Source organism: Suncus etruscus, chromosome 9 (assembly GCF_024139225.1).
Source record: "Suncus etruscus isolate mSunEtr1 chromosome 9, mSunEtr1.pri.cur, whole genome shotgun sequence".
Lineage (NCBI taxonomy): Eukaryota > Metazoa > Chordata > Mammalia > Eulipotyphla > Soricidae > Suncus > Suncus etruscus.
The window spans coordinates 30,934,331-30,956,202 of NC_064856.1; the positions used below are offsets into that span (position 1 = coordinate 30,934,331).

Genomic DNA, 21,872 nt, shown 5'->3' on the forward strand with positions numbered 1-21,872 from the left:
GGTAGTTCCCGCATGGGGTCTGACTAGTCCCATAAGTGGAATCCTCTGCCCACCCTCTCCTATCACCTTTCATCCTGATGTGGAACTCGCCCAGGTGCACCTCCAGGGCTCCCTCTATGAGCCACATATCCTGCAAGAGCAAAAGGTGGGTCAGACCACAGACCTGAGACCTGCAAACAACAGAAGGCCCCTCCCACTCCTGCACACACAAACACACACACACACACACACACACACACACACACACACGTAGGTATACATACTCCTGGAGGCTTCACACACATAGACTTATGATACCTCAGCACACTCCTCAGGCTGTCAACACACACACGTACCTCGGCACATTCCTGAAGGCTGCGGCCCAGTTCCTGCACACTGTCCCGGGAAGCACGGCTGGGCGGGCGTCCCGAGAAGGCTCGTTGCATATTGCAGGCTCCGTCCCGCAGGCGACACTGGACACAGTAGCCCTCATAGAGCTCATCCACCTGCGGGCACACAGCGGATGGGCATTGCCTGAACAGAGGGCGAGGTAGTGGCACGCCGCCTTCTCCTTCTCTTGGCCCCCACCATATCGGACCCCTACACACACAGAACTTGAGCCCATAGGGCAGGGACCACGAATGTCAGGGCCCTACAGCCACACCCACTGCCACTCCCACTATGTCCGTGGCCACACTCACAGTGCCCACACTCAGTTAAAAGCTGAATGGGGGAGCCAGAAAGATAGCATAGTGGTAGGCCATTTGCTTTGCACGTGGCCAACCTGGGACCACCTGGGTTCGATTCCCAGCATCTCATATGGTCCCCGAGCCTGCCAGGAATGATTTCTGAGCTCAGAGCCAAGAGTAACCTCTGAGAGCCGCCAGATGTGACCCATAAACCAATAAATAAATAAGTAAAAGTTGCATGAGCGCTGCCTGGCTCTCTGCGTGAGTGTTTTACTGTGAAATGTCCAAGGGGATTTGCAGCATCTTCCACTGCTCCCTGCACCCTGGCTCCCTACAGGGGGAGGTGATCCAACCAACATCTAAAGGAATCTGCTGTGGGACCGAGACTACTTCTGACCCTCTCTAGGTCACTCCTCTAGATTCTACAGTTTGGGACAGCACACCCTGATCCACTTCAGTCCCTGCCCAGCACTTGGCACCCAGGAAGTCCTTGCCCATTGCCAACCCATCAGAGACCCAGGAGCTGAGACACTCCCACTCGCCTCAGCCCCCAGGAGCCAGGCCCACCTTGCTGATGTGGAATTCCATCTTCCGGATGTGCCTGTCCACAGCGCGAGTTTGCTTCTCCCCAAAACAGAGACACAAAGAGGTTGTTTGCATAATGGCTTCACCCTGTTCCTGCCACACTACATGCCCGCCCATCTCAGCATTCTGCTAAGGAGAACTGAGTTCACAGCCAGCGCATTCCATCCCCACTCTGGAAAAGGTCTCATGGTGGAGTCTCAGTTTCCCCATTTGCAAAATGGGTAGGAAGCCCCAGTGTTCTTCCTGGAAAAAGCGGGGACTCCAGGACAAAATACCGACCATACCAACTTCCCATCATGTTGACCCTGCACTTACCTTGTCCAGGTCATAATAGAATGCCTGCAGGGAGAAAAGAAGAGAGGAAGGAAGTGTGGGGACGGCAACAGACGTTACCGAGAAACTCACACAAGGCTCAATCCTGATGCCTTGAGCTCAGAAGCCAACAGGGTTCTGCCTAGCAAGGCCCTCATCCAGCCTGAGGACATCTGCAGTCAACCACCGACACCCTAGCCCCTATTTCCAGGGCACCTGCCCCAGAGTGTCTGCGAGGAACAGAGGACATGCGAGGCACTTCACAAAAGGCGGTCACTATTTTTAAGAGGTGACTTTAGCCAGGATCAGAAACATGGGATAGGGAAATGTTGCACCCCATTCTGCCCTTCTGGAATGGTGCAGCCTCTGTGCCATGCACCAGAGGGCACCAGTGAGAAGAATTTACTATGGGGATGATTTTCTTGCTACAAGAGAATATTTGAGGGGTGGAGGGCTTGACGACTAAACCCTCCACCCATTCTGGTGATTGCATGATCCTGGTGCCTAGGAAAAGCCCTTCATGCCTGGCAGCAGAGAGGGGCAGAGAGGTGCATTTTGGTGCAGAATGATGGAATTTAAAGCCAGGCAGGAAAAAAAGAAGGGCTTTCCCACTGCTTTGGAAAGAGGTGGGACCTCATAGAAGGTCTCAGCAGCATTCAGGGAGGCTGGACCCCAATTCTGTTCTTGCCATGTGGCCCTCTGTACTAGTCCTGCCAGTCCCTGGCCTCAGTGAGCTCATATGTGTACTAAATGGAAGCCACTGACCCATAAGGTAAGCCTGAGGGCAAGGTCTAGAGCCCATGAGGGCCCTGGGGCCATGTGCACTGGAGCCCCAGCCTGAGGGCACTGGCCCTGGGGGGTGGGATCTATCTGAGCTGGCCGGGCCCTACCTTTGCCTCCCTGTCCTTTGCTGGGTTACAGATGTGATGGTGCCAGCTGGATGGAAAGATTCAGTAGTTCCCCCTTTTCTAGTCCCTTACCTGCGTGATTTGGAGGATGTCTGGATACCCCATCTTTGGCCTTTCTTTTTTTGGGGGGGACACACCTGGCAGCGTTCAGTGGTTACTCCTGGATCTGTACTCAGGAATTACTCCTGTTGGACTCAGAAGACACCGTGGGATGCCAGAGATCATACCCTACCCACTGGACTATCACTCTGGCCCCAGGTCTCTGCTTTTCTTTTCCCATCTAGTCCTGTTAGGACAGGAGAGTCTCACAGTCCCCACAGAAGTATGAGACCCCAAAGCTAGACGGAGTCTATAACCAGAGTGATGGGGTACCAGAGCTGGGGAACCTCATTGACAGTGAGGGCAGATAAAACCAGGGCACCCTGACATGTAATTTTCCAAACCCTGCCTATGTTTACATCCCACAGATTACCTGGAACAACTAATGCTAAAGATTATTGTGGTTTATTTGAAAACTGTCCCCTCTCCCCTTTTAAAAATGATATCTGGGACCAGAGCAATAGCATAGCGATAGGGCATTTGCCTTGCAAGCAGCTGATCCAAGACAGAAGGTGGTTCAAATCCTGGCATCCCATGGTCCCCCAAGCCAGCCAGGAGTGATTTCTGAGCCCAGAGCCAGGAGTAAACTCTGACCGCCACCTTTTAGTATGACCCAAAAACAAAAATAAAAAAAGATATCTGGGGGGCCGGAGTAACAGCATAGCAGTAGGGCATTTGCCTTGCACGCAGATGACCCAGATGGACCCGGGTTCAATCCCCAGCATCCCATATGGTCCCCTGAGCTTTCCAGGAGCAATTTCTGAGTGCAGAACTCGAAGTAACTCCTGAGCTCCACCAGGTGTGGCCCCAAAACAAACAAAAAAAAAAGATATCTGGGGGCCCTGTTGGGCATTTGTCTTTCACATGGCTGATCCAGGTTCAATCTCTGGTATCCCACAATGTCCCTTGAGCACTGCCAGGAATGATCCCTGAGTATAGACCCAGGAATAAGCCTCGAGCAGCATCAGGTATGGCCCAAAAACAAAACCAAAAATAGTAATAATAGTAGTAATAATAATAATAATAATAATAGTAATGTAATTAAATTAAAAATTTAAATGATATCTGGGTCTGCTAAGGAGGAGGAGTGACAAAAACTCTGAGAAGACTACATTTGGGTTTTAAAGAGCCCTGGTCAGTGTCACCCTAATATAGCAGGAAGCCCCCAGGCCAATGGATGTAAGGGAACATGCCAGCCTGATGAAGGTCAACATGGGGGTCTCTGACTCCTACACAGGTGTACGCTACACCTGACTCACTTCCACATCAATTGAGTCACTGATTGGGGGTGGGAGACCTGTAAAATTGGGATGATCAAACTGGTAACCTGAAATCCTCCAAGATTTTGCCATATTGAAGAAAGAATCTGCCTGCCAGGACATCCCTGACAGTAACTTCTAGAACCAAGGATAAAGGGAATTTGGAAATCTGAGTAGCTGGATAAGGGTGCTATGGGGGGTGGGGGACAGATGCTCCCTGCCAGTCTATGAGATCAGATCTTCAGGGCCAAACTCAGGCTGATTCAGTTCCAAATAAAGTCTATTCCTGGATCCAGGCTGGGCTCAGTGGCAGAGCACTCACCCTGTGAGTTCGATCCCCAGTTCTACCCAGCTCCATCCAAATCAATCAGGCTGTTTTTGGTCCATACCTGGTGATGCTCAGGGGTTACCCCTGTCTCTACACTCAGGAATCACTCCTGGTGGTGCTTGGGGGATGTTCTGGAATACTAGGGATTGAACATGGGTTGGCCACATGCAAGGCAAGCGCCTTACCTGCTATGCTATCACTCTTGTCCTTCAATCAGGTTCTGAAATGGACCCTCACTCCCATGAACACACAGTCAGGTGAGGGTGGGTTTATATTTGTTTGGTATGGTTTTTTGGGCTTGGGGCCACATCTGGCAATATTCAGGACACTCTGTGCTCGGAATCACTCCTAACAGTGCTCAGGGGACCATATATGTATGGTACTGAGGATCAACCCTGGGTCTGCCAAGTACAAGGCAAGTGCCATTCCCTACATACCATCTCTCCTGCCCTAATGTCTGCATTTAAATTTGGCCTCTACTGTCCCGGAAGTGGGTGGAGCAGTGACTCACCAGTCTAGAATTCCTGTGTGTGTCCTTGTGACATCCTGACAGATAATCTAGCTCGGCCTGCTGTACACACAGGTGCTCCCTGTGGAGAAAGGACCAGGAGTTAGACAGAAATAGGGAGAAGATAGAGCATGGCAGGGCAGTGCGCTGGGCATTGGGGACACAGCTCTGCCCCTACCAGATGCCCAGCAGTCTGCAACCCTCACACATGAGAACTGTGAGGGGTTTCTTGGTTATTCTCCGAAAGCAGCACAAACCAGTGATGCCCACTGCAGAGACAGACAGAGCAGCTTTCAGAGCCAGTTGGCAGCCAGGGACACGGGCACCATACCAGCATTAGAGCTACAGGAATGAACCCATCTGTTGGTCAAACTTACTGGAGGCCTCTCTTGAGTGCTTCAAAGATCTTCTTCACTTGTTGCGGCCTAGGGCCAGGGCACACTGCCCCCTTCCTCAGCGTGCCATACATCCTGGCTGACTTTGTGGACATCCGTGCCCTCACAGAGTTCCTGAGAGCAGAACAAAGATTCTCAGTGGGCTCTGGATCAAGTGGTCGGCAGTGAGGGGTACAGCCTGGGGGTCAGGAGGCTGGGGGATAGTGGTCAGAACCTCAATAAATGGTCAGGAGACTGGGGGAGCTCAAATATCATATATACTCACAAACACCCGTATACTCCCAGACACTCAAATATACATCTTCAAACACAACTCATATTCTTCCAGATGCTAATATAGACACATACTCATAAACTCCCGGATGCTTAAATATATTCACACCCTCTCATATAACTCACAGACACTCATATAGACATATACTCACATAGATGTACATTTACACACAACTCACCGACTCTCATAGACCCACACACACTCAGGCTCATTCACATCCACATTTGCACACGCTACCTAGACTCACACATGCTCAACTATCCACACACTTAAATATCCACTCACTAATGTATATTCACACCCTCACATATATTCATACATTTCACACACATTCACTCATACTTACAGACTCAGAGTCACACACCCACACCTTCAGTCAGACACTCATACCTGTAAGTACATTCATGTGTTCCCGGCCTGATCTATCCAGTGCCTCTGATCCAGGGATCTAAACAGGGCATGTCCTTGCCAGGTTTTGGATCTACAAGGATGATTCTTTTTTTTTTTTTTTTTTTTTTTTGTCGTTTTTGTTTTGTTTTTGGGTCATACCCAGCAGCACTCAGGGGTTACTCCTGGCTCTACGCTCAGAAATAGTTCCTGGAAACAAAAAAGAAATCACTCCTGGCAGGCTTGGGGGACCATATGGGATGTCAGGATTTGAACCACCATCCTTCTGCATGCAAGGCAAATGCCCTGCATTCATGCTATCTTTCCAGCCCCCCACAAAAAGGATTCTTGCCCCAGGCTCACCTGTGGAAACTATACTTAGGGTTCCCAGTTGCCAACATGACTCCCACAACAGGCATGTTGGAACCAATGCAGAAAGAAACAGATGGGACTGAGAAACTTTATATGCAGTGAGTTCCTGGACCAAACCACACCTAAGGCTTATGTATGCCCAGATGCATTGAGTTAGAGAAGCTCCTGGCTTGCCTTTTTGTTTGTCTGTTGGAGTTGGGAGTGGCAACAGATAAAAACAAATGTCTTCCAGCAGGGATGGCTAGTCTCCCTGCCCTCTGGGGAAATGCTGGCCCTCCAGGATTGGTACAGTCTCACAGGGTTGAAACTAAACCCCCCCTTGGTCTAAAGGATGGTGGCCCTGCAGGAACCTCGTCTCTGAGCTCCAGACACAGTCCAACTCATGCTCATATCACTCCATCCACCTCCTGGCCAACAGACCTTGAGACTGCAAGACTGAGCAGAATGACGCTGAAAATGGACAAATGGCAATGGCAAAGACCATTTTTCTAGAATACGCTTGTCCTTTCCTACTGAAAAGGAAATACACATGGGCACTGCCATAAAGGGCCTGAGATGGGAGCACTGCCAGGCTATGCAAGGCTTTCACTTCCACCCCAAATGCAGGGAGGGACCCCCTAAGCACTACCAATCATGACATTCCCCAGCACCAATAGACTGAGCAAGAAATGTCACTTCAGGCTGAGTGGCCTTGGAGTGGCTCTGGGGCTCTCTTGCACACCCCTACCTCAAAAGGCACAGCTAGGCTATGACCTCCTGCCCATGAGAAAAGTCCACACTTGAAAAATATTAGAAATAAGTATTGCCTGAAGAAAAAACTTTGTTAGTGGGAGAGGAAATTAGAGCAGCCTCAGTGGGCAATGGAGGATCTTTTTTTTTTTTTTTGGCTTTTGGGCCACACCCGGCGGTGCTCAGGGGTTACTCCTGGCTGTCTGCTCAGAAATAGCTCCTGGCAGGCACGGGGGACCATATGGGACACCAGGATTCAAACCAACCACTTTGGTCCTGGATCGGCTGCTTGCAAGGCAAATGCCACTGTGCTATCTCTCCGGGCCCGCAATGGAGGATCTTTTAAAAATAAAAATGAGGGGCCGGAGCGGTGGCACAAGCAGTAGGGTGTTTGCCTTGCATGTGCTAACCCAGGACGGACCACAGTTTGACCCTCCGGCATCCCATGTGGTCCCCCAAGCCAGGAGTAATTTCTGAGTGCTTAGCCAGGAGTAACCCCTGAGCATCACTGGGTGTAGCCCAAAAAAACAAAAATTAAATAAACAAGCAAACAAACAAATAAAAATGAGCTGGAGCAATAGCACAGTGGGTAGGGTACTTGCCTTGCATGCAGCCAACCCAGGTTTGATCTCCTGAACCCACCAGGAGTGATTCCCAAGCACAGAGCCAGGAGTAAACACTGAGCCCCGCTGGGTCTGGCCAAAAAACAAACAAACAAAAAAGAGAGGACTAGGGAGACTACACATGGGGAGTGGCCCCAAATAAATAAGAAAATAACAACAGAAATCCCATCTGACCCAGTAGTAGCACCCCTAGGCATTTATCTGAATCCACCTAAAGACCTGTCCACAGCCACAGGATAAAGCGGCTGTGGTCAGCAGGTCACCAGAATGTTCCTCGAACACAAAGAAATAACGAGGTTGTAAGCCTCCATCTTTCCAGCAGAAAAAGGATCCAGCTCCTCCACCAAGCTCCAAAAGAAAAAAATGAAACTGATACTTCCCACGTAGTCTGGTCAAGACTCATTCCTCTGAGAAATCCTCAGAAGGGGTGGGAGGGGGGCAGATTCCCCTTTTTGCATGAACTACAGTAGTCCAGTGTAAACCCCTATACCCTCCCACAGAAACAGCAGCCTAGTTCAATGATTTAACCTTATCCAACTTTCAAGCCACCAAATTTGTTTCATAGATATAAATCCTGGACTGCGGCACCTCACTATCATATAGTAGTGTCTTCCCAGAAGAAATCTTATGGGAGGGGCCAGAGTGATAGCACTGCAGTAGGGCATTTACCTTGCACGAGGCTGACCTGGAACAGACCTAGGTTTGATTCCCAGCATCCTATATGGACCACCGAGCATGCCAGGGGTGATTTCTGAACACAGAGCTAAGAGTAACCTCTCAGCACCGCCGGGTGTGGTCCCCCCCAAAAAAATCTGATAGGAAAATTACATAGTCATAATCTACCAAAATCAGTGAGCCTAAATAGTAGCACAGAAAGTTCAACTAGCATCAACCAATAAATCAGCCCAATAAATCATCAGACACTGACTTTAGTAACACCTTGGAGAGGCAGAACAATCATCTCCAATTGACCAATTGACCCATGTTTTTTTTGGGTGGGTGCTGGGGCTACACCTGACAGTGCTCAGGGGTTACTACTGGCTCTGCGCTCAGAAACTGATCCTGGCAGGCTTGGGGGACCATCTGGGATGCTAGGAATCAAACCCAGGTGTAACCTGAGTCAGCCATATGCAAGGCAAACACCCTACCATTGTGCTATCTCTCTGGCCCCAATTGACCCATATTGATTTAAATGTTGATAATTCCATTTGCCTTTGTGTTGTAACGAGTAATAGGAAGTAAATGTGTTTGTGCCTGCATGGAAGCAGGCTAGGGTGGAGAATAGGAAATTAGGGACACTGGTGAAGGGAAGATCACACTGGAGATGGGATTGGGATTGGAACATTTAATGCCTGAAATGAATGTATTATGAACAATTTGATAAATCATGGTGTTATAATAAAAACTTGAGAAAAAAAGAAAAGATTGGAAAGAAGCATTAAAATGTTAGGGGTAGTCATGTTTATTGTCTTTGAGTAATGAATCTATTTGTCACTTTGGAAAAGAGAAGAAAAGGGCAGAGGGCAACACCCACATCCATATGTGGATGTGAATTTGGAAGAATTGGGTGGGCTACACCCAGCGATACTCAGTGGTTACTCTTGGCTCTGCACTCAGAAGATGCTCCTGGAAGGCTCTGGGGACCAAATGGAATGCTGGGAGTCAAACTTGGGTCCAACCCTGGTTGGCCACATGCAAGGCAAATGCCCTACCACTGAGCTATCTCTCCAGCCCCTAGATGTGAATTATTAAGGCAGATACACAGCATTGAATATGGAGGCAGATCAGACCAAGAGGGCTGAGAGGGGTTGGCAATGGCTTGTGAATGTCAGCTAAGTTCTGCACACAGAGAACAAGAAATTACCACCACCACCACCACCACCCCCGAAATTCTACATGGTCATAAACTCATGATGGATCTGTTAAAAAGGAAAAATCCTTTGCATGTGGTGAATCCATTTTCAATCCTCGTCAACCCATATGGTTTCATGAGCACTGCCTGGAGTAATTTTGGACTCTAAGTCCTGAGTATTGCTGTGGCACCAAAAACAAAAACTGAAAACAAAAATAAGGGCTGGAGTGATAGCACAGTGAGTAGGGCATTTATTTTGCAGACAGCTGACTTGGGTTCAATCCCAGATATCCCTCAAGCACTGTCAGGAGTAATTGCTGAGCACATAGCCAGGAATGACCTCTGAGCACTGATATGTATGGCCCAAACCTTCCCCCAAAAAAGTAGGGTGACCCAAGCAGAAGGGCAGGAAGTGGGGATTCTGCCTACCTTTGGGAACCAAGCTGGGGGCCCTCTGGGAAAATAAGCAGAGAATATGCTCTTGGCTACAACAGGGGAGTTGGCCACCCAGAACGCTCTCACCACCCTGATGCTCAGCTGCTGAGAGACAAATATGCTGGAAATACAGACACAGGGAGAGAGTGAGGACCAGACCTTGGGCCATATCACTAAAGAAAGAACTGGAACCCACCTATAGCCTTGGGGACTCTTGCCAGGCCAGAGGTCCATGCTCTGGACTGGGACCCAGCTCTTGGTCATTGCTATATCTCAACCCCAGGAGCACAGGAAACTTGAGCCTCAGTTTCCCCTTCTGTGAAAGGAGTGACCACTGGTCAATCAGGCATAGTTTTCATTGAGTAGTAGCTGGGCAGTGAGCTGTGCCCCCTTGCTGGCGGGTGGGGTCATATGGCACAAAACACTATAGCAGAGATGACAAACATGGACCCCAGATCACAGGCCAGATCTCTCTCTGGCTCGCCCCCTTACAAGCTGTGTGACCTAGGATAAGTAACTCAGCCACTCTGTCTTGGTGCTCTGATCTATGAGATGGGGGCAAAGAAAGATTACTGAGTTGTGTGAGTTAAGTAGAAAAGGGCTTTTGTGGTGCCCGGCAGGGCCTAAGTGTTGTGTCTGCTTATCAGTGCTATATATGACATGTTTTTAAAACCACCAGAAAGAAGCACCAGAGAGGCTGGAGCAATAGAACAGCAGGTAGGGTGTTTGTTTTGCATGTGACCAACTGAAGGTCAATCTCCAGCATTCCATAGGGTCCCCTAAGCACTACCAAGAGCAAGTCCTGAACATAAAGCCAGGAGTTAGCCCCTAGCATCACCAGATGTGACCCAAATCCCCCAAAAAATAAAAAGGAAGGAAGGAAGGAAGGAAGGAAGGAAGGAAGGAAGGAAGGAAGGAAGGAAGGAAGGGAGGAAGGAAGGGAGGAAGGGAGAATGGGAGGGAGGGAGGGAGGAGGAAGGGAAGAAAGGGAAGGAGGAAGGAAGGAAGGGAGGGAAGGAGGAAGGAAGGAAGGAAGAATGTGGGGAGGGAGGGAGGGAGGAAAGGAGGGAGGAAGGATGAAAGGAAGGAAGAAAGGAAGGGAGGGAGGGAGGGAGAAAGGAAGAAAGGAAGGATGAGAGGGAGGGAGGGAGGAAGGGAAGAAAGGGAAGGAGGAAGAAAGGGAAGGAGGGAGGAAGGAAGGAGGGAAGGAAGGGAGGAAGGAAGAAAGAAAGAAAGCAAGGGAGGGAGGGAGAAGGAAGGAAGGGAGGAAGGACGGATGGAAGAAAGGAAGGAAGAAAGAAGGGAGGGAGGGAAGGGAAGGAGGAAGGAAGGAAGGAAGGAAGGAAGGGAGGGAGGGAGGGAAGGAGGAGGGAAGAAGAGAGGAAGGAAGGGAGGCAGGGAAGAAGGAAAGAAGGAAGGAAGGAAGAGAGGGAGGGAAAGAGGAGAGAGGTAAAGGAGAAAGGGAAGGAGGAAGGAAGGGAGAGAAGGAGGGAAGAAAGGGAAGGAGGAAGGAAGGAAGGAAGGAAGGAAGGAAGGAAGGAAGGAAGGAAGGAAGGAAGGAAGGGAGGGAGGGAGGGAGGGAGGGAAGGAGGGAGAAAGGAAGAAAGGAAGGAAGGGAGGGAGGGAAGGAGGGAGGAAGGAAGAAGGGAGAGAGGAAGGAAAGAAGGAGGGAAGGGAGGGAGGAAGGAAGGAGGGAAGGGAGGAAGGGAGGGAGGGACTGATGAGGAGGGAGGAGGGAAGAAAGGGAAGGAGGAATGAAGGGAGGGAGGGAGGGATGGAGGGAGGGACTGAGGGGGAAGGGATGGAGGGAAGAAAGGGAAGGAGGAAGGAAGGAAGGGAGGGAGGGAGGGAAGGAGGAAGGAAGGAAAGAAGGAAGGAAGAAAGGAAGGAAGGAAGGAAGGAAGGAAGGAAGGAAGGAAGGAAGGAAGGAAGGAAGGAAGGAAGGAAGGAAGGAAGGAAGGAAGGAAGGAAGGAAGGAAGGAAGAAGAGCTGGAGAGATGGTATAGTTAAGACATTCGCCTTGCATACCCCCAGTCTAGGCTCAATATCTGGAAATCCATATGGTCCACCCTGAGATGCCAGAAGTGAATCCAGAGGTAGAGTCCGGAGTAAGCCCTGAGCTGGGTGTGGCCCAAATAAAACAAATTAAAAAAAAAAACAAAACCAACACACACAACATCAATCAGAAAGAAACTCTTGTCAAAGAAACAAAGGCCAGAATTCAAGTGGGAGATGGAGGATGGGACGGGGTGGGGTGGGGTCACTCAATGGTGGGGTTCAGGTCCTGGGTTTAATCCTTGAAACCCCAAAATTAATCACTGTGAGAAAACAATGTCTTAGGCATCTGCCACCTGCCTTCACTCAGACAGTAAATGCCAAGAACCCCTCTGCAGAGCCCCGTGGGGGTGCGTCCCCCCACTCCCAAGACACATCACCCACCTTTTGGAACAGGACCTCCAGAGATTCGCCATCTCCGGCAGCTGCAGAGATGGGGGGCAGAAGTTTGAGGGGTCCTCAGAGTAAGAGGATGGTGAGGGAGGCAGGCAGGGAAATGGGGGTGCTGAGCTGCTGGGGACGCGGTGCTGCCCAAGCTCCACTCACCTGCCAGCTCCCAGGGGCCCCAGTCTCAGGCTCAGGCCACCTGCCTGCTGTGAGAGCCCTCCCGCCTCTGCCTGGCCTGCGGTGTAGACGACTGTCCTGCAGTAAGTGGACAGTCTGACAGCCTCCCCAGGCAGGCGGATGCACGGCTCCCTCCGATGGTGAAACCCCGCGTCAGTCTCTGTCCCTGTCACCCCGCTGGGTCAGGGCCCCGCCCCTGGGGGCGGAGGTGTGAGCAGGTCTGTGGACTCAGTAAATATTCTACAGCCCCTGGCAGTCAGGTCTTCCTACAGCCAGCCACAGCCATTGTCTCCTGCTCCACTCTCACGGAAACTTAGAACTGGACCTGGTGGGTGGGTAAATGGACAGGAACCCCCAGCCTGTCACCTCTCCCCTTTCACCCCCGCTGAATCGGATCTGTGATGGAGGTTAGGTCTACACAGGACTAGACACCCCACTGGACACAGTACTAGAAACCCCACGATTGGGGCCGGGTAGGTGGCGCTGGAAGTAAGGTGTCTGCCTTGCAAACGCTAGCCAAGGATCAGGACCGCGGTTCGATCCCCCGGCGTCCCATATGGTCCGCCCAAGCCAGGGGCGATTTCTGAGCACATAGCCAGGAGTAACCCCTGAGCGTCAAACGGGTGTGGCCCAAAAACCAAAACCAAAACCAAAAACAAAAAAACAAAACAAAAAAAAAACAAACCAGAAACCCCACGATTACACTGGGCCCTTCCTCCCCACTCAGGCCTCTGGGCAGAGGAAAAGCAAAAACTGCCAGTGGCTACAACTGGAGTTCAGAAAGTGCCCTCTGGTCCCACATCTCTGCCTCTGTCCTCAGCCCTCCTAAGAATTCCCCATGGATCCTGACTCAGACAGTGTCCGCCTGGCCACAACTGGAAGGGGCTATTACCCGGAAGAAGCCGGCAAACGGTTAAAGCAACTGCCTGTCTGGGCAAATCCGGCCATGCCCCTACTGGGCTTTGTCTGGGAATGTGGACAGTGTGGATAGCAACCACTCACACCCTAGTATGAAATTTCCCTGCTGCATTGACTTCCTCTGGAGATTTCTTTCACCATGGATTAAAAAGTTCTCTTCAGAGTCCAAAGGGGTTCAGGGGCCAGGATGAGGTAGAGAGAACACACACACACCCTCAAAATGGAGTTCTGGTCCTCTGCCTGGTTGCTCTGGTCACTGACTGGCCTCACCTATGTCTTAGCCTGGTTGGATTAATTACCTGGGAAATAAGGCCAGAAGGTGAGGCCTGAAACCCAATCCAGGCCGTCCGGCCCAGAATCCAAGGTGTAGACTCTCTGAGCTGGCCAGGCAGGACCTGAAAACTCACTGTGCCTTCCTGATGTCCTGCTACTTCTGTCTCACCCGCAGGAAGCAGGTGGCTGAGCTCTCAGAGGGTAGGCAACTGTCTTTTCAATTCCTAATTTTAGAAAAGTTTCCAGAGGTAAGGGGCCCCAATACATTGAAGGAAGAGGTAACTCCAACTTGATTCTGCTGATGGGACCAAAGAGAGAACGATGGAAAAGGCACCTGTTATGCAGCAGCCAACCCAGTTTTGATCCCTGGCATGCCATAGACTCCCCTGAGCTGCACCAGGAATGATCCCTGAGCATGGAACCAGGAGTGACCCCTGAACACAGAGACAAGAAGTATGTCCTGAGCACCACTAGATGTGTCCCAAATAGAAACAAAGAGGACTTCTTCCTCCAAAAGAGTTCAGTTGAGAAAAAAGATCTGAATATGGCAAGTTTCTTAGCCCTTCTCAGCAGCACTGAATGGAGCACCTACTGTGTGCCTTCCTTGCTATGTGGCACCTACTGTGCCTTCCTCAATTTCTTCCCACTGGAGATCAGTTTCTGGTGCTCTGATCCTCCGGAGGATAGATGCCCTTACTCTTCTTCTTCTTCTTTTTTTTTTTTTTGGTTTTTGGGCCACACCCAGCGGTGCTCAGGAGTTACTCCTGGCTGTCTGCTCAGAAATAGCTCCTGGCAGGCACGGGGAACCATATGGGACACTGGGATTCGAACCAATCACCTTTGGTTCTGAATCAGCTGCTTGCAAGGCAAACGCCGCTGTGTGATCTCTCCGGGCCCGCCCTTACTCTTCTTACTGTGGCTCATGAGACCCTAAGTCTAAAGTGGGTGCTAGAACAGCCCAGGGGCTGGTGGAACCCCAGTTGTACTTTCAGTGTGTTCAATGTCAGTCCATTTCCTGGAGGTGCTAAGTGACTTTTTCTGATGCGAGGGGAGACTTGAAGACAGTCTGGAACTTCCAGCCTAGGCAATGCAGCCTTTGTCTGTCAGCCATGCACCCACTTCTGTCCTGCAGCCCAACCTGCCTTTTCCCTCCTGTCCCCTCCACCTGAAAGGCTCCCTCTCCCCATGTCCCTCCCCCCTGATTCTCACTGAGCCCTTGTGCCATGTGTCCCTTTGTCCTCCCATATGCCTGCTCTGACTTCCTCACAGAACCACAACAGAGTGAGTCATCTGCTAATTGCGACCAATCATCACTTTGGCTGCTGGGCCAGGAAGGCGGGTTCTGGGCAGCCTCAGCTCCAGAAATCTCTGCAGCATGAAATTAGGGTTCAAGCTGGCCATTCCTTCCAGCACCCAACTGAGAACTGAGAGGCCTGAGGCCTCTGGGGGCTTGCTTCAGTGATGCCCTTTGTGTGGGGCTGGGACCCATGGAAAGATCTGGAAGAAGTACTCACATGATCTGGGAGCAGGTGTCTTTCCTGGGCATGAAGAAGTTAGGCTTGATGGGGAGGATTTAGTAGATCCAAAGAAAGGAGGAAGGGAAGTGAGGGTGAAGGAGAGCTGGGGGGACAAGACACCGCCCCCTCCATTGAGCTAAAGTTCAAGCTGCTGGGAGCCAGATCATAGACCCTGAGGCCCAGTGGGGCCTGGCTGAAACCTCTGGGGCTCTGGTAGCAGGTGCTATTGCTGCTTTGGATTTGTTGATCCGCTCATTGTTGGTTCAGCCCTGCTATCCAGACAGGTAGAGGTGGGTGTCCCTCAACTGATGTCCCTCGGTGATGGCTAAGCAGTGAGCTCCAGGTCAAAGGGTCTGCGGACTTCAGAGGCAGCCCTGCAGGGAATGGTCCCATCCTTGGAAGCTTTCCACCAGCTCTTTCCTTCACCTGCTGGGTCAGTGGGTGCCTGCCCAGTGAGTGCATCTGTCCTGCAGCCTCCGCCTACCTGTGCCAACATAGATCAGCACAGATGGTATGCACCAGCTCAGCCAGCATCCACCAGCTTGGCATGCATCAGTATGTGTGTCCCTTGCTTGCAGGCTCACCGCAGCCCTCAGGGAAGGGCCGTCCACCATCCCATTTCTCTGAGGACACTCAGAGATGGAACATCACATGCTCCAGGTCACAGGGCCAGGAGAGGTGGTGGCGCTTCCTGTTCTGTCACACAGGAAAAACATTCCACCTTCATGCTCTGCATGGGATGAAGCTGAGTTAGACCCAGCCTTCCTGTGCCCGGGGCTAGCCGGACTCACCCCTCTTCACCTCCATTCTCTGACCTGCCAAGCGGGTTTAATGAACTCAGCAGGCGAAGTTCCCAGTGGAACCAGAGCATGTGAGATGCCATGTGCTCAGGTCTCAGGCAGGGACACAAGAGGTTTGGTCTATGAAGAGTGTCTGTGTTGCATACACAAACAGACATATATGCCCTGACATGAGACATGCACACATAAAACACAAATGCACATGCATACACTCTGCATAGAAACATACATAGCATCACACACACAACTAACTATATGCATGCATTCTTGTCTATACATACATCAACATGTGACCTTCATGAACATGCACATTAACTCAGAAGACAGACATGCATGAACATACACCTAAAATATTCATATGCGCACACACACATCTACATGCATAGAAACTCATCCACACACTGTACAATGCATTACATATATACATTCATACATGTAAAACACCTGAATACACAAATAAATAGGCATATGTCCACATGCAAGTGTGAGCACACATGCATTCATACATGCATCCAGCAATGATCTACCAGTGGTCCTCAAACTATGGCCCGCGGGCCACATATTGTATTTGTATCTGTTTTGTTTCTTCATTGCAAAATAAGATCTAGGTAGTGTGCATAAGAATTCGTTCATAAGTTTTGTTTTTACTATAGTCAGACCCTCCAATGGTCTGAGGGACAGTGAACTGGCCCCCTGTTTAAAAAGTTTAAGGACCCCTTAATTCTAGACACATGCATGCATCTTTGGACATATGCATTTATACATACATGATGCAGTGTTGTACTCATACACACATACATACACATGCTTGCATGGACTTTAGGAGAGACATGATCTTCAGGGTTGCAAGGTAGGACATATCCTGCTGACCCCCCAGCCAGGCCCCACCAGGACGGGTTCATCACTCACGAGATCCTCCGGCTCTGGGCACTGCTGTAGCCAGCGAAGGAAGCACTGCGACCCATGGCCCCTACGGCCCCCATGGCCGCAGCGTCCCCCGAGGACAGGAAGCGCAGCCTCACAGACATATCAGCACCTGGGAGAGAGGACAGTCAGTCCCACAACTACCCAACAGTGCTGCCCACAGTCCCCACCATTCCAAACAACCCAAGAGGGTAGCTGGGTACGCAGGCAGAAAACAGGGAAGGCACGAGAATGAGATTGGAGCCAGGCGATGCCCTGTGAAGTGGGCCCAGACCTCCTGGCCTGGTTCTTCCCACCTCAGCCCGGACCCTCACAAGCCCTTACTGGGAGCAGCTACTAGGCCAGACTCAGCACTGGACCATGCTCCGAGCAGGCTGGCCCTCTTCAAGCTCCTATCCGTGGGGTGGTCACGAGACCCCAGTTACTGTGGGGAGTTTACAGAAAAGTGATGGGGATGCCAGAAGATGTCAGGCCCAGCCATGGAGGTGCCAACCAGAGCTGAGAAGAAAAGGCTACAGAGAGCAGGAGGGGAGGAGAGGGAGAGGAGAGGAGGGCAAAAGAAGGCAAAGGAGTGGGGGCGAAGAAAGGAGAGGAGGAAGGGAGTGGTAGGGAGCAAAAGGTAAAGGAAGAGGGGAAGGGGGAAGAGGAGGAGAGAGGGGGCCGGGCGGTGGCGCTAGAGGTAAGGTGCCTGCCTTGCCTGCGCTAGCCTAGGACGGACCGCGGTTCGATCCCCCGGCGTCCCATATGGTCCCCCAAGAAGCCAGGAGCAACTTCTGAGCGCATAGCCAGGAGTAACCCCTGAGTGTCACCAGGTGTGGCCCAAAAACCAAAAAAAAAAAAAAAGAGGAGGAGAGAGAAGAGAGGAGAGAAGGAGAAAGGGAAGGAAGAGGAAGGAGAAAAGAGGGAAGAAGAGGGCAGATGAGGGGGAAGAGGAGAGGAGGGGAGGAGGGTGGGAAGGAGGATATCTGATGAGTGGGGAGGAAAGAGGATAAGGAGGGGAGGGGAGGGGAGGGTGTGCAAAGCCCAGGGAAAGCTTGGGCATAGGCCTGGAGGTACAGAAGACATAGTGTGGCCCAGAAACAGTGCAGTGGGGTCAGGCTGACTCCTGGCCAGGCTCAAGATGCCAGCAGAGTCTCAGGGCACCCTGGTGTCCTCACGGAGGGTTTCAGTCTGGGTGAGGGTAGCTGGGAGCCAGGGGGACTTTGAGCAGGGAGTAACCAGAACTGGTTCCTGGGTCTGCTCCTTTGTACTGACCCAGGCCACACTGATGCCAACCTGGCACTTTGCCGGGCTCGTCTGTTTCCAAACCTTCACTAGTCTGGAAAAACGCCGACTGGGCAGTCGGAAAATTCATGAAGTATCTGGCCTCGATCTTGACTGCTACAGTTTCGAGCTCATTCCCAGCCAAACTGGCATCTGGTCAAGGATGCCTGAGACCCCTCTGATCTGACTGTTCATGAATCCCTCATGCCTTTCCCTTGCTGAGATCCACTCCGCTCTCTGGCAGGACTGTTGCTCCAGCCTGCTCTCCATCAGCCCCGCTTTGGCGCATTGTCCTGCCTGCTATTCTGAGAAGCTCTTCCTCCTGCACATCCTCCTCTCCACGCACCCCCCAAGCTTGTGCAGGTGTGGCTGGAAGCGAGAGCCTGACTGAGCTGGAATTCCAGAGTGCCGGCTGCTCCTGGGCTCTGGGCCTTAGGGGTCCCTTCTGGAAAATGGTCTCCTGGCAGAAGCCAAAAGAGATGCAGATTGGGAGAAGGAAGTGCCGGGTGCCCTGTGCCATGGCCCATCTGTCCATTCAGCAGGCATATGCCAGGCCTGCACGAAAAACTAAAGCCTGGGTGAGAACTACGTTCCATCAAGGGAGAAACTGAGGCTCAGGGTGGGGAGAGATTAGGGTCTTAGCAGAGCCATTGACTCAGGAGGCTGGAATCCTCCTGCTGTGTTCATCCCCTGGACCTTCTGGAACATTCCTCAGCTTGACCCTGGTCACTGCTTTTTAGGCTAAAAGAGGACAGTTACTACTCTTCACATACACACACACACACACACACACACACACACACCAGCTTCTGGGGGTACCAGGGAAGATGGGAGGGATGCAGCTGTGCGCTCAGAGGGTCAGTGACTCTACTTTGCATAAGAGCAAAGAGACTCCTGGGGATCACAGTTGACAAAGTATGATTTTCTGTGAACCACTCCTCCTTGTCTAGGTCAGATGCCCCCTCCTCCAGAAAGCCTTCTTAGGCTGCCCCAGCCCCACCCTCCCCTTTAGATCCAATCTGAAACTGTGATGAGTCTGTCTTCTCCCACTACATGAGGAGCACACACAGACAGAGTCAATGCTGTTCTTCTTTGGTGCTTGGAATGTTCCCACACATGTTCATGAACCCAGAGAACAATGACCAGAAATGAAAGGCTGTCTCCTCATCACCAGGCTGTGTGCTCCCAGGTGAGCAAGCAGTGGGAAAAGCAAGGATGTGGGTGATGTTAAGTCTGAAATAAGAATAATAACCAGAGGGACCCTGAGGATGGCACCATGGCAAAAGTATCTGCCTTTCACTTATGAGGTTGTAGGTTCGATCCCAGACTGCCTACATGTGCAAAACTCCATCCCGGGAGCTCTTGGCCCTCTGGCTTTGCAGTAGCATCTATGACAGCTGAAGCACAACTGGGCATGGGAAAGCAGACTCCAGTTGAGAACTTGCCACTCCAAAAGCAGGCAGGCACTGCGACTGGGTATACGGCTCCTGCAAGCATGTATGTGAGCACAGCTGAATGTGTTCCTGTGAACACGGTGAGCAGAATATGCACAAGCACAAGAAGTGTGTGAACCCCACAGCTGTGAGCAAGTGTGGGAGCACCACACCCAGGCATATACTTGTCCCTGGTCACTGCATCATAAAGGGGAAAGGTGGTGGATAAAAATATAAATGGGGTGGAGCTGGAGAGATAGCACAGCGGTGTTTGACTTGCAAGCAGAAGATCCAGGACCTAAGGTGATTGGTTAGAATCCCGGCATCCCATATGGTCCCCCGTGCCTACCAAGAGCTATTTCTGAGCAGACAGCCAGGAGTAACCCCTGAGCGCCACCGGGTATGCCCCCCCCAAAAAAAATATATAAATGGGGCTAGGCGTCAGTACAGGGTTAGAGTGCCTGTACTAATTCAGTCCTTAGCATCTCTGCACCCCTGAAAGCCTTGGGGGTCCCTGGCATTCCAGGACAACCTTGACAGCCTGTGGCACTGCAGCGAGTGACACCACATTCTCATCACCTTGTGTTGAACTGTCCGACCAAGGAGGCTGAGATTCACCAGGAGCAGCCCCAGCCCCCTGAGCACTGCCCCCGAAATAGTATAAAAAGAACAGACATAAGCATTTCTCTTCTGTGCTAGACTCCAAGGCAGGGAAAGACAAACATTTTCTCTAAAAAGCCGGATAATGAGTATAGTTGGCTTTCCAGACCATATAATTTCTCACAACTATTCAGCCCTACTGGTTTAGTGCAAAGGCAGCCACAGGCAGTATGTAAACACAAGAGCTTGGCAATGATCCAGTAAAACTTCATTTATCGAAGTAAAAGTGGCTTAAACAGCAGTCCCTCTGACCCCTGCACAGCCAGCACAACCTCTGGCCCCCAGAATACCAGCACTATCTCTGGTACCTAGGTAGTCAGTGTAATCTCTGGCCCCTATCTCTGAATACTAGGTGGCCAGAAAAACTTTTGGCCTCCAGGTCCCAGCACCGCCTCTGATACTAGGTAGCCAGCGCAGTCTCTGGCCTCTGGATGAACAGCACTACCTGTTATGTATGTAGTCAACACTACCTCTGGCTCCTGGAGGGAAGGGGTTCCTGGAAGAGAAGACACTCTCAAAGGGGTCCAGCAGGCTAGAAGGAAAATTCTGGGGAGACTGAGAAGAACCAAGCCCCCACCCCTACCTCCACATACTGCAGGAAAGGAGGCCCAGGTGCTGCTCACCCTGGAGTCTAGCTGCGCCTCCTAGTGTCTGATACCGGTAGGGCAGGTCTCTCTGAGTTGCTTTCAAATATTCCTTCTCTAGGAAACCAGAATTGATGGGATACTGGGGTAGCATGAGGTCCCAGAACCCCAGAAGTCTATCAGGGATGGGACTTAGTGGTACATCAAATCTGGCCTCGATCCCCGACACCAAACTAAAAAAGAAAAGACTTTCCAAGGACACTCCTTATACTCCCCAATGACTGTCACCCCAATGACTGCTCACCAAATGAGCAAGACCCCTGCCACAAAAGGTCAGAGGGGTATGAGTCTGAGGGCTCTCACGCCCTATGAGACATCCCACTCCGGCTGGCAGGAAGGGGGTCTCTCACAGCCGCAGGGAAGGAGGGAGGCGCACAAAAGTCATGCATCAGTGGAGCCCAAACCTTTGGTGGCAAGCAGGTGGCTCTGTGTCTTGCTCGGTGTCCTGCACCCTGGACAGGGCGATGCAACTTGGACCAGCTCTCGTGCACAGGGAAGGTGAGTGGCTGCTGAGGGGCTGCTCCCCAGGGTAAGTGGTCCCGGCTTCTCTCCCAAGTGCAGTGAGCAGAGCTCACGTCTGCTGAATCTGGCCACTCACTCGGACCACGAACTCCCTGGCCAGAGCAAACCTGCAATTTCACCTTATTTGGAGGTAATGTTTCTAAATTTAATGTCTGGACTTCCAGGCGAGGCAGCTGTTAGGCCCGAGACCCTCACTTATGGCTCTCTCATATCCGCTCAAATGTCAGCCGGACCTTAGTTTGCTTATAGGAGTTTCCAAAATAGCCCGTTTGGTGGAGCATGAAAGGAAACGGCAAAGGAGCCCTGGAGGAGGATTTTGAGTTCAGATGGGCGTGGGGCAGCATCCAAGGAGGCGAACAGGACTGTGGGCCAAATGGAGTCCAACACCCCACAGGACACGGATGGCTGCCCCGCAATCACGTGGCCTGATGGAGGAGCCAGAACAACCTAATTCCAATTCCTCCTTCCTGCCCAAACCCATCTCCTGTTCTTCATCTATGCTCTGGTCCAGGCTTCCAGGCAGCTCCCTCTCATCTGCATCCTCAGCAGCTGGCGGAAAGATCAC

The 21,872-nt window shown here is 51.4% G+C and overlaps 1 protein-coding gene across 1 annotated transcript in view; it reads right to left on the reverse strand.

Annotated features, from left to right (window-relative positions):
* RIPOR3 (RIPOR family member 3) overlaps window positions 1-21,872 on the reverse strand; it is a 66,568-nt gene that overhangs the window by 13,738 nt on the left and 30,958 nt on the right. The window contains exons 2-8 of the mRNA XM_049781365.1: window positions 16,771-16,897; window positions 5,045-5,176; window positions 4,671-4,749; window positions 1,569-1,592; window positions 1,236-1,289; window positions 336-485; window positions 67-130 (exon numbers count right to left, since the gene is read on the reverse strand). Coding sequence (XP_049637322.1) covers window positions 67-130; window positions 336-485; window positions 1,236-1,289; window positions 1,569-1,592; window positions 4,671-4,749; window positions 5,045-5,176; window positions 16,771-16,889 — 622 coding nt within the window. The 5' untranslated portion in view covers window positions 16,890-16,897. The remainder of the gene's footprint in view (window positions 1-66; window positions 131-335; window positions 486-1,235; window positions 1,290-1,568; window positions 1,593-4,670; window positions 4,750-5,044; window positions 5,177-16,770; window positions 16,898-21,872) is intronic.